Below are 13,713 nucleotides of genomic sequence, written 5' to 3'. Positions count from 1 at the left end.
ACTCTGCTGGAGAGGACACAGAGGAAGACTGAAGAAGACTGGACTGGGAAGACTGGACTATGCTTTGGGAGACTGGATTGGACTTGGACTGGAGGCTTCAGACCTTTACCCACTGAGTTAAGTGGAGTTTTGGGGAGGGAAAGCCTCTGGACAAGAGGACTTGCACGGAGTGTATGTGTTTGTAGCAATAAATTCTTGTTAATTGCTCAACTGATAAGGAATTCTGTTCATTTCTTTGCACACCACAGCTGCTGTTCTTGGAAAAAGAGGGTGCTAATTAGCCAAAAAGCAGGCGAAGGGAGTTGGAATATTTGGACGAACAAATTGGTGTAGTCGGCAGGATTGGAAAAATCAGATAGGACATTTACCTAGCAGCAGATCACATCACAGTACATCTGCCAAGATGTTAGTACTTTGGCTATGTTTGCCTAATTTTCAGAATTGAAAACATCTAACAGTGAAATCCTATGCATGTTTAGTCAGAAGTAAGCCACTGGGTTCAACGGTTGTTCTTCCTCCAAGTAAGTGTGCACTGAACCGCAGCCTAGTTTACTCTTAAGTTTTGGTATGTTCACACCTACTAAAGGTGGTTGCTATGATTCATTTATTTATTTATACAGTAACAAAAACATCCATGGTGTTTCATAGAGTATAAGAACACAGATACCTGCCTAAGGAGCTTACCATCTAAAATTCAGCACAGTAAGACAACAGAGAGAGGGAGATAATGGGTAAACACATGAAGGATATGTGTTTATTTCAATTGCACATACTGAGCTACAGTGGGGAATGGGGACTAAGGACCAAATCTTATCCAACTTTCCAGCCCTGGTGTAGCCATACCAATGGGGTGTGCACTGCATCTTGTGGTGGGAGGGTAGTTTTGGAGGCCTCCACAAGGTAAGGGAACATTTGTTTCCTCGTCAAGGGGCTTTAATGCAGCTAAACTGGGGCTGGAAAGATGGATAGGATTGGGCCTTAAGGTGGCATGAAAAAGCCTTCATGAAAAGGAAGGTTTTGAGAATGGATCTGAAGGAAATGACAGATATGGCATCACACAGATGTTCTGAGAGATAGTTCAAAGCATAAAGGATAGCACAGGATAAATGTGCACAGGATAAATGTGATACCTGAAGGGGAAGGAGAAATTTAGATGATTCACAGTGGTGAAACAGAAGGATAAATGTTACGGGTAAGGATGCAGTGGGATATGAGTGGGCAAAGCCTTTCAAGGTAAGGACAAGAAATTTGTGCTGGATCTGCTATAGGATTATTATTTTATACTTTGACAGTGAACTGTGTCATTTTTTAGTTCAGCGTTTATTTTTTCAGAAAAGTCTACTGCCTCTGCTCCAAAAAAAGACAACCCCAAGTCAAAAGAGATAACAAAAGGTGTGTACAGAAAAATTATCTAATATGAAGTGCTCCAATATCTTACTATATGCAGCACACACAGCCTAAATGTCCAGTCATAAGCATGCTTACTTAAAAGTGGGAAGAAGCTGTAACTCAATGGTACAGCAACAGATTCCTGGGACTGGAAAAGACCTCTTTGTGAAACTCTAGGGAGCCACTGACAGCGTAGACTACTGAACTAGATGGGTCAATAGGCTGATGGGCAGCCCAATTCTAATTAAATCCCTGCATGGCAATGCAGCGGTGCCAATGCAAGCTACTCTGCAAACCATGGGGGATTTTCAGCTGCTGGAGGTCTCCTCAGGGTAAGGGACATTTTCCCCCTAACTCCTGGGTAAGCACCAGCAGCTGCTATGGCTCAACTTGGACCTGTGACAGCAATACGGCGCATGTCCGAGTTGGTCTATCAAGTGGACTGTGCCTGGATTCAAGTTAGGATTCAGAACACCACTGAACCCACTTCTTCCTGGGTCCAATCTGCCAACCCTATCTTCTCCCCATTATGCCCTCCTCTCAACCCCCACCATGCCCTTCCCACCACCTGCCTCCTATACCGGGCTTACCTGCTCCAATGAGCCTCCATCACTCCGCCAGGGCACTCCCCACACTGCCACAAAGCACTTTATGGCATTTTTCCAGCAGCCTGCACTGGTGGAACACACACATTCCACCAGTGCAGGTCTTGGATAGGACTGGGCCATCAGACAGATTCCTCAGTCCCAATCTATTCAAGGGAGCCTTGCACTGAAGGTACATATTATACATATTTAAAAGTTGGAACACCTGCTTCCTTTCTTCACAACAGTATTGGGAAGTGGAACTATAATAAGAAAAAACAATGGAGAAAATACTGAATTCTTGCACCAACCCACTCCCCAAACACTTTGATTTCTATGGCATTCCAGACCCATATTTGCAAAGTAAATCACACATGTGGAAACCTATGTGAGAAAAGTAGATCATGGGGAGGGTTCGAGGGGAAGAAGGATGTGTAAGAGTTAAGCACCACTCCCCCTGCAACTTCTCCTCTCTAATTTGTCCTCTCCTGGTCCTGCCCTGAATCAAAGAAGTACTCTCAGAAGCAAAGAAGTGTTTGGATTTTCTTACAGACATCTCTAATGTGTCGTTTCCAATACGTGCACTTAGAATTGCAGGTTTACAACACAATCCAACATGTTTACTCAAACGTAAGTACCATTGTGTTCAATGGAGCAAGCTCTCAAACTTCATAGAATTACCGTCTAAAAACTGACCTGTCTGTACATTTTAAATTGAAGGTTAACTGAAGAGAAACATGCATATTCAGGTCCAGACTTGTTATACATGGATGTTTTATGCATGGATTTGACTCAGCATGAATGGCTCCTGAAAATGAGAAGGAATGTGCTGATCCCTGGAGAAGGGGAAAAAAATGCACCCCTTTAAAATCACTGTTTAAAAATATGCTTTTTTCTGTTGCAGAGAGACAGGGCACAATCCTAACGCCTTATATGTCAGTGCTTTCCAACACTGGCATAGCGGTACCAATGGGATGTATGCTGCATCCTGCAGTTGGGTATCACACACGGAGGCCTCCTCAAAGTAAGGGAATGTTTGTTCCCTCAGAGCTGCATTGCCCTTATGTCAGTGCTGGAAAGCACTGACATAAGGGGTTAGGATTGCGCCCACAGTCATACAAGTGATAACAGGTAAACTAAGTATCCACAGATTTTTCTAAGATGATGAGAAGGGCCCTTTAAATTAAAGGAAAACAGTCGAATAATGTCAGAGAGGGCAGCCGGCTGACAATCCATCAATCATTCTCTCTGCAGGCTTCACTCCTCCCTTCCCCCTGTGCACGTGAAAGAAGGCTGAATGGCAGCGATTATCACCTACTCCATTCTTTCCCCCTTGCTGGGGCTCCTGGTGAAGGGAGGGATTGCTGCCTCCTAGTGAAGCCTAAGCGCCTGGAGAGAAACTAATTGTCTCTGTGTGCATTACAAAAGTCAGCAAGGCTGTTTTTAAATCACTGGAGCAAAGAAACTTAGTTTTTTAAATTGATTTGCTATAGTGTGTTTTTTGCCATCCACCTGAGTTCTTGAAACGGAACACTCGCGAATAATGAGGCTCAACCTGTACTTTCAAATATCACAACTTTCCCTACAACCTCAAAAAGACATTCATGAGGGTTGCAGAGCTCCTGATTCAGCAGCCAGCATAGTTCAAGGGTCTGTGGCTAGAATAAAAACTGAGTGAGGTAATACAGAAGCCCTTTAGCCATGCACAAGACATTCTTTGAATCCCAGTCACAATCTCAGTTGGAGTGCCTATTACGCTGATACGTATTATTGCATCAAGAATATCCAATACTGCTTCACAGGCTATTTGTTTTGAGCTACTATTTGCATCCAACAATCCTTTTTCACACAAGGGTCTTCTCGCCCACTTTATAGCTGCTTCAACATGCTAAAGAAGTAAGAAGTACCCTATAATGTGGAAGCCAGACGCATATTTTAATCACTACATCTATATTGTGTACATTCAGCAAGGAACTGAGGCCAAATACCTTTTCCCACAATACGTATGCATGGTCATACAAAATATATACACATCTTATGGGGCACACTCTGTATATAAGCCATATATATGCCAGGTACTGCAAAACAGTAATTTGTGGGGCAGCCCCATTTGTACATTATGCTGTGGATTGCTCCCCTTTCCTTTTTTTTTTTTACCTCTTAATTTTTATTCACTGATAAAAGAAAAAGGAAAAATGTTAATGAAAAAGGAAATAATCATAAAGCAATTCTGAATTTTCATGGACAAGATGAGGTCTGGAAACTCCTTTAGACTGTGGTGATTTATTTGCAAATTAGAATAAAAATGTGAACCATACTTCAGAATCTGTTTTAAACCAGTACTAGATAGGCCAACAAACAATATTATCTGTTTCATAATTCTTTTCAGAACAAGCTATATTGTGAACTGATTTTCAGAGGACCACAGGCACAATACATCAAACTATAAGTGCAATCTAGAAACTGGAAAGCTGTTGATCCAGCATACCCCCAAAACTTCCTAAAATTAAAGTATTTCTATATACATGTAAAATAGTAATTGCAGAGGGGCAGCCCAATCCTGAGCTGCCCGGAGCTCTGGTACCCGGCAGCTCCATGGAGGGCTCCCGCTGGATCCTGCACCTCCCGCGCTACAGTGGGAGGCTCCTCGGGAGAAGGGGGACATTCGTCCCCTTTCCCTGAGTAAGGGAAGCAGCCCCATAATGGGGCTTTTGGTTGCTGCTACAGTAAAGGCGCTTGTGTAGGGCTATCACTGTCCCCAATAGCTCTGACAGTGAGGGAGAAAAGCAGCTTACACAGCGCATTGCAGTGCCTGTAGTACTTACTGCATTGCCCCCTCTCTGGCTGCACTACTGTGTGTGTGAACAGACACAAAAAACCTGACAGAAGCATAAGAAGTAGGTCTAAGAGTGCAATTCTAACCTTTGAATGGGCTGTGCAAGTCCTGTAAAGCATGTTTGTACCTCCTTTAGAGTTGCCCAGGCTGGTGCAAGGACACACACCATCCCATAGAGGCTGCATCCAGTCTCCGTGCTGCCCTGGAATGGGGAGATCGGGCCAGCATGGGGAAGCCAGCATGGGGGTTTGGGGAGGGGGGGAGGGTGTTTCGGGGTCGGAGAGGGTGGGCGGTGGGTGAGCTATTGCCAGGCCTAGGGAGGGTGGGACATCTCAGCACTGGCTGAATTCTAACCCTGTTCCTGAGCAGCCTGGTGTTACACTAGGCTGCTTGGATATGTGCCAGTGAATTCATTGGCTTAGATCCAAGTAGATTCATTGAGGTGGCTGGTGCATGACACAGGGTAAGGGGAAATAAATCTCCTTACTCCGACTTGTGCAGGATCCACCTCAAACTCTGAACTGCATACAGCACTGGTCAGCTGGTCAGCCTGTTCCATAGCAGGTTAGGATTGGGCTGTAAGTTGTATGGACCAGCAATTGCAATATAGGGCAAAGTCAAAGAGGATAATGAGGGGTGGAGGGTGATAAGCAAATGTTAAATTTCTTTATCATTTACAGAGTGAGAACTCAAGAGAAGAAAACAAAATTCTGTCTTCCAATGTGTCCTTAACAGAATTACAGCAGTAAGTAGCTGAGCATGACATTTTCATTTAAGTCGATAAAACTGTCCAGACTTACATAAAAGCCATGCCTATGAAGGAGAACATAGCATGGTTCTTTAAGGGTAATTGTTTTCTGTATGAAAAAGGCTTGCATATGGAATAAACATTATCTCACTCAAAGGCAAAGATTTGCTGGTGTTCCCTTTAATTGAGTGAACCTGGGTTTCAATAAAAAGCAGGTCCTTAGCATAAATTCACTGTGGATCATGCTCAGGAAAAGAGGGAACATGGATACTTCCTTTTATCCATTACAGTAGGATAACACAAGCTTCAGGTTCATAGGATATAATTCATTCATTTATTAGAATCCTGAGATCTACCAATCAAAGCCAGGTACAAAAAAAAAGTACTGGACCTGACAAAGGCAGGTACAGCACTCAGCTCCTGGGAAATTTTTCAATACTGGGGGGGGGGGGGGGAGGCTTTTGGTTGTTTAGCAACTAGGAGTCAGGAGTCAATTTGCAGTCATACTGAATGTGCAAATCACACTCCAATTCTAACTAACTAGTCCTGAAGCAGCCAGGTCATACTGCTCCTCGGGGTCAGGGAATCCTCAAAACATCACAATGTCATGTGATATCATGACATCACCACCCCGGGCACTTTGGCCCCTGCCAATACCACTGACCTATGATGGACACTTCTTCCATAAATCTGTCCAATCCCCTACTAAAAGCATCTAGATTAGGTGCCATTGCAACATCCTGTGTCAATCTTATGTTATCCCTCATGCAGTAATATGACTAGCACAAAATACTTTATCATGTGCCATGGGGGAAAAAAAATTCAATCATCAATGAATAGTTTTGCTTATTTAACATAAAACATCATATAAATCTATGCACCTCATAGATTTTCATATTCACTTCAACAAAATGTATACTGTTTATTATAAGTATATATCTTCAGTTACAACTAAGCTCACAAATGTATAGGCTTTTTAGCATGATCTCTACATAGAGAGACAGACCAACACATTAGTTCATTTAAGAAGTATTTCTTTGAAGTCAACTATAAAAAATTCTCTATTTAAATTGATACATTCTCCATTTCTAGATGAAACTTAGGAGAGCTTCAAACTGTATTTGGCAACCCCACTTTTCTTTTATTTTTCTGCATCTTTCAGTTGTTTTATTGTTCAGATAGCACAGTAACTAATAGCTAAAGCACGAACTATTTGTAAGTTCTAAAATTCTCACTCAGATCATAAGAAACCTTTTTAAAGCACTGCAGCAATAACCTGGTAATTCTACTACTATTAAATTGCTCTGAAAAAGCAGCTTTTCAGGCCCCAACCATGCCCACTGGACCACAGCTTAGAGGCAGAGTCTAATAGGTCAATCTTATGCAGGGCCTGTGGCAGCAGATCTTGCAATTCACTCCCATAAGTCTCAGTCCAACACTACAAAAGCCATGTCACTATTGTGTGCTTCAGGGTCACCAGCACAAACAGCTGGAGGTCTCTCATATGCACACGCTAGTGGCTCACCCAGACCACACCACACGACAGTAATATGGCAGTGTGGACAGTTCAGGGAGGATTGGTGAGCAGACTGGGCCAAACTGGAGGTGGTTTGGGAGTTAGAGGGGGAAAACTGGGGCACAGAGTGGGCTGAAGCCAGGGTAGTTTGGGGAGGTAGGATCTATGGGGCAGTGATGCACACCAATATCCTATCTCCCTTTTCCCGGCCCAACATACCCCCTAAGGCTCCATGGACTTATGCAAGCTATGGTTCCTCAGGGGACCTTCCTCAAACATGGAACTCAAGCGCTTCAGAGGACCTCCTGGATTCAACTGAACGTGGCTTCCTGTCACATCCAGAGGGTGTTCTGAAGCATGGGGAGGCTGCACGCTGACACCCTGTGCCTCAGAAGGTGCCCCAGACATGAGCAAGCATTTCTGGTTTGTGCTGGTGAAACAGAAGTGCCTTCCAGTCTTGTCCAGAAGGTTTCTTAGAGGATGGGAGGCCACATGTGACCTCCCCCAAGTAAGTAACTGTGGCACAATGCAGACCCCCCTCCCCCCCTGGATTTCATTATCTGCAGAATTTGAACAAGGTTCTGCAGGTTCTGGAATAGATGCCTCCCCCCCGATACTGTGGGCCCATTGTACATAAAAGCAACGATTATCATTTTGTGAAAGAACTTCAGGAAGTCAGAATTGCAAATAAACCTGAAAAGCCAGGGCCACTAAGGGTAAACTGTACTAAGTTAGAGCCACCATTGGACTAATTCATTAGAAGGCAGATTCATATATCTTGCCATGGTCTTCTTGCCGCACGGACTGTTGTACTAAACATGCACAACTGGCTTAGTAATTGATCAGATCTGTTTCCAACTTCTGAATACCTCATACCACAGTTACTGAATTATAGAACAGTCCTGTAAATCCAAGGAAATAAACAATTTGGCATTAATGACATTGCTTCAACAAAGCAGTGCTATATAATGTGTTATATGTATTACATGATGAAAACCGTGCAGTTTAACTTTTATACAGCACTGAAAGCCATGCAGTGTCACTTTTATACAGAAAAGCAATCAAATGTCTCCCAGTTTAGGAATACCTATCTATATTTCATTGTTTTATTCATGTGAAGTAAAAAAAAAAAATGAAAATATCTAATGATTCCAAGCAAACACTATACATCAATGAAGATACTATTTGTATATCATAAGCTGCAATAATTAGATTCATCTCTATTATTCTGATTATAGGAGGAATTTATTGGCTCAATGGGCTATTAACACCTCCATGTTCTAGAAGGGACATCTCCAGGTTCTATTATTCCATGAGGAGGCATGATCTTATTCACAAAAGCCTTTCTTTTCAAAGTCATGATCAAAATCATAGCTGACAGTCAAAAAGGCATCAGCTCCAGCATAAGATTTTCTTTCCAGTCAGAATGTGTTTCTTAAGATTCTTACTGAAGCAAAATGTATGCCTCCCTCTGTTGGCATAAAGCATGATCTTCATATTATGCAAAGTGCTTCAATTTTTAAAAATACCTGTATATATTACAAGAGATCTTCATTAACTATTAAAGATCTGGAAAATTCTTTATAAAAATGATTTCTGAAACATGAGCATTTTTAAACTGTAAAGTAAAATAATTTTAAAAGTTTGTACAACAAACTTTGCTATCTCAAAGAAGCTTTCCTTTCCCAAGCACCAAAAAGCAGTACACATTTTTTAGAGCAGAAAAAATTAGTTTTGCTAATGGGTTTAGAATATGAAGATTAGCTTTGCGCAGACATTGTTTTTCACTTAAAATAACAGAGCAAGAAATAGTACAGAAGATGGGTTTAGAGAAATCTATTTTCTGAATAGAATTGGCTACATGTAACACAACTAACAATGCAAGCCTATACATGTTTACTCAAAAGTAAGTTCCACTGTGTTCAATGGTGCTTACTCTCAGGTAAGTTTGAATAGGATTGGAGCCTTAGTATATTTCCAGGGGAGTGACTGTCACCTTAACTTCCACTAACAAAAAAAGGTGGGACTCATTACCTTGTCTCATCCCACCTATACACTCCTCATATCCTCCTGATTTACATTTGGCAAGATTTGGAAGACAGAAAATGTGGCATATGTTTGTGTGTGAATGTTTGTGCACAGATTCCACACAGGCACATCAAAAATACTACATCATTTCTATTCCTTAAAGATTAAAAGAAAATCAGCGCAACATTAATTTAACACTCGATTTCCAAAAACTACTTTGAATAAGGGTTTAAAATATGTTTTGCTATATGCTTACATAAACTTGCAGTTTGGGGAGGAAAAAAAGGTTATATGGCATTAACACATCTAGACAAAACTTCTGGTGCTTAGCGCTGTCCATAGTGCTGAAAAGGAAATCCAACAGAATGCGAGAGCTGATTTTCTTGTTTCTATAGAAATTGAGATTTTTAAAAACATACTGTCTCCTGGTTCCAATAAATGAGCTGTTTAATGGAACTCTTCAGTGTGTTTTCAGAAGAAGATAAATAGTAAGGTCTAGATAGATATAGATTTATATGCATTTTGGGTATCAGAACTAAAAATAGCCGCTGCCAATGCTTAGAAAAAAAATCACTGTACAATAGCGTTCAAACTTCCTCTCAGTAAGATGTCTGGGAAGAATTATACTAGGAAGTTCAAGGAAAATGATTCCTTACTAGACAGTTGTATATGAGACTTTCTGGAACAAAGATGACCTCTCATCATTAATTCATAAAACAAAAGAGACATTAGGTACAAATGTAGTGTTACTTCATTCCTGAGTGTAAGCTAGTTAACCTTCTCTTTCAAAAGTGAAACACTGTATTGCAGTATCATTTGAGAACACTTTTAACTGTTCTCTCTTTTTCACTTTTTCTCATTCTTGCTAACTTACACTACATTTATTACATTTTTTTTTCAGACTACAGTTAAACCATCAGTACTAACCAAGAAAAAATATGAAGTGAAACCACAGAGTACACCAACTATAAAGTACAACATTAGCAATCATGTCTTGAACTCAGAGTATAAATTTCATTGTTGTGCATGCTAGGATTAAAAGTGTCCTTGAAACAATAGCTAAGATCTGCTTATTTTGTGTATACCATCTTTGTTTTGTTACAATAATATTAAAAAAATATAAGTCTGGTCTTCACTGAATGGGTGGATATTTCAAAAAGTGGGACAAAAGACTAAAGGTCCAATCCTAACCAATTTTCCAGTGCCGGTGCAGCTGTGCCAACGGGTCATGCACTGTGGTGCGGTAGCAGACACAGAGGCCCCCTTAAAGTATGGGAGCATTTGTTCCCTTACCTTGGGGTTGCATTGCAACTACACTGGTGCTGGAAAATTGGATAGGATTGGGCCCTAAGGAAGCCATTGTGAGGAGAGAAGAATGAAAACATTGAACAGTTTTCAAGATGAAATTGGAGAATGCCCTCCAAAATTGCAGTCTACCATTATGATGATGACTGCCTTCCTTATGGGAAAAGGATTGTATCAATTGTATGCAGTTCTAATATCAGAGGACAGCAATGAAAACTCTTTCACCCTTGAAAAACCTAGTTGACATTTATTGAAGGTTTATTTGATCAGATAAGTCTGAAAGTAGTCACAGAATTGTCACTAAAGATGTTTTTAAGCAACTAGGGTTGATCCAATTTCCAATCTATTCTTGGGTTCAAATTTTCTAGAACAGTGGTTCCCAAACTGTGGGTCAGAACCCACTGGTGGGTCACGACCTGATTTTTGGTGGGTTGCATGATGGAAAGATCTGATAACTACCTCAAGCCGTGAAGCTATTAAAAAATCAAATAGCTGCTAATTACCCTGCAAAGAGCTCAGCTCCTACAGTTTATGAGGTAGGTGCTAACTGCTCTGCAAGAAGCTGAGCTCCTGCTGTGTGCAAGCACATGTAGGTACTGGAAGATAAATGTGTGAAGATCTTTTTGCAAATAAATAAATTATTGTTTCTTTCTAGATCTTTTATTTAAAGTCTGTTCAATCTGGGTTGATCACGATAGAATGTCATTTTAAAAAGTGGGTCTTGCTGCTAAAAAGTTTGAGACCCATTAATCTAGGAGAAATAGGTTGAACACCAACATTCAGGTCTGCTTCACTAAATAAGCTGGGCAAAGTTACTGAATTATATGAAATGTCCCCTTCATAACACATGCTGTTTGATACTTCTGAATAAACATACATAGAAAGTTTCACTGTGTTCAGTGGGGATTATTCTAAGATACGTTTGCATAGGATATCAACCCTACATTTATTTTAAATCGCTCAACCTCATGCATGGTTACTCAGAAGTAAGTTCCTCTGTATTCAGTGGAGTTTGCTCCAAGGTTTGCATAGGATTATGGCCCTATATTCATTTTTAATTACATATATTTTTCTTATTTACAAATGAAGATTGACCTTTTTATATAATTGCCATAAATCGAAATTCTGTTTACAAAAACCTATAGTATAATGTTCTGGTCTGCTCTGTCATCTAAGTTCATTTGCCTATAAAATATTGTTCATCTTTTTAAAAAATGAATAAACAGACTATTCATCTTTTTTATTCTACTATGAGTAGTAGGAAGCTCTTCCAATCTTCAGAGGATTCTCAGAGGATTGTTCATTTACTGAACATTGCATAAGGATCTTGTAATTTAAAAAAATTCAAGTTTACTGAAAATGAGTACAGTATATGAAAAATGTTATTTGTCAAATAATAATAGTTTGGGACCAAGTTATCTGAGAACCTGCTTTCTCCCTTATTAACTAGCTTTGCCCCTGAGGTCATTGGGGGGCTTCCTCTGGGTACCACCTCCTGAGTCCCAAGGCTAAACTAGGAGGAATGCCTATTCTGTGATGGCACTGAAACTATGGAACTCCCTCCCAATTCAGTTGAGACCTATGCCTTCCTTGTTAGCCTTCCACAGTGGTTAAAAACATTTTTATTCCAGTTAACTTTCCCATCTCCATTTCTGTGGCTTGCTCTTCCTGGTTGGTAAACAGCTCTGTGTTTGTGGTGGGTTTTAATGTGTTGCTTACTGTATTTCCTGTAATGTTTAATTCTTATTTTATTATTTGTTTATGTATTTTAATTTTATGGTTATATGTCATCTTGGGCACCCCTATTTTTGGATGGAAGGGTGGGATATACACCTTTTAAGTAAATAAAATAAATTAATAGATTCTTAGGATCAGGCACATTTTTTTAAAATCTTGCTTTTGCACAAACATTCTGAGTGGTTATATTATGAAATATCTAAACAATTATTCAAGTTTTATTTTTTTTAAAAGGTTTAAATTTTTTTTTAGGTGAGCATATATTCTACTAAAGCTTCTATACTAGTTAGATCAATCAGATCCTATGACCTTGAACGAAAACAGCAAGTACTCTACCTGGATAAGGACCTTCAGAATCTGTGACTTAGTTTAGAAATCCCCTAAAGCACCAAGAAATCATATGAAGCTATTCTGGTCATAAGAACCACTTAACACAGTGGACTTACTTCTGAGTAAACATGCATAGGATTATATTGCATAGTTTTCTATAATACTGATTATTGGGCAGCTACTAGTCGGAAAATATTAATTATTGCCTTGACCTCATGTAATTTCTAATAAAAATTGCACCACATTGCATAGGAATACAAGGTATCCTTTATACTTGACTTTTTCCCTACATGGGGATAATCTCTATGGTTGCAATCCTAAACACACTAACTTAAAAGTTCCATAGAAATTAGTTTGACTTCCTTCCATGAATGGCAGTGCAACCCTATGTATGTCTATTCAGAAGTAAGTCTTATTATGGGGCTTACACCCAGGAAAGTGTGTACAGGATTGCAGCCTGGGATTGGTTGTGTGTGTGGGGGAAAACATTTGTACAACAAATGTGAAGTGCAGCTATTTAACCCATCACAAGTAAATGAAGAAAAAGTATATTCCTCATGTGAAACATCTTTCAGTCTTAAAATCTACAATGAATAGATGTGAAAACTATATTCAAATCAAAGCTAACTATCCACTCCTTAACAAAAGCACTGCTTTGCTGACTATTTTACACAGTCTCTGAAATTCAACAAGTCTATAACTGTACATTACATATTCAGGACAACATGAGCAACATTTGAGATTTAGAGGTGATTGGAAATTACACAATTAATCATGTGATTGAGTGAGGACATATGGATAAGCAGAACAGGAAGTTATTAGAGAAGGGCAGGCATCGTAGCTCTTCCTTTGCACTAATAAATTGCTCCTGAAGGCAAGCAGCTACTACATGCAGAATAAGATTATTAAGACATAGTCAATAACTATACAGCATCTAACACCACTGCGCTGTTAACTGTTTAGTAAGAATGTATTGATGCAGTCTGCTTAATTTCACAGAAATGTCCTTGAAGCACAAGAAGCAGCAAGCCTGTGGAACATACCTGTATTTCTCTTGCGTGGTACACAATAATCAGACCAAGCAGAATGATTGTAGAGAGGCTAATAAGGCATTTTAGGGCTAATGAATACAGCGACTCCTGCAAGAGAAAAAGAGATACTTTTTACATTGATCTTTTTGTCCTTCATCTTGAAGATCTCAAGGGGAATACGGGCTAACTGTTGCAGGAAACACTTCACT

General features: G+C 40.0%; 1 protein-coding gene across 2 annotated transcripts in view; it reads right to left on the bottom strand.

Moving 5' to 3' along the window:
• The window catches only part of KCNN2 (potassium calcium-activated channel subfamily N member 2), a 97,855-nt gene that overhangs the window by 79,614 nt on the left and 4,528 nt on the right, over nucleotides 1-13,713 (bottom strand). For both annotated transcript variants that reach the window (XM_066614281.1, XM_066614282.1), the window contains exon 3: nucleotides 13,517-13,612. In XM_066614281.1, the coding sequence (XP_066470378.1) occupies nucleotides 13,517-13,612 (96 nt within the window). The remainder of the gene's footprint in view (nucleotides 1-13,516; nucleotides 13,613-13,713) is intronic.

This window comes from Tiliqua scincoides, chromosome 2, assembly GCF_035046505.1.
Source record: "Tiliqua scincoides isolate rTilSci1 chromosome 2, rTilSci1.hap2, whole genome shotgun sequence".
NCBI classification, from domain to species: domain Eukaryota; kingdom Metazoa; phylum Chordata; class Lepidosauria; order Squamata; family Scincidae; genus Tiliqua; species Tiliqua scincoides.
The sequence above is the reverse complement of the archived record's forward strand: the minus strand, read 5'-3'. Positions and strand labels throughout refer to the sequence as shown.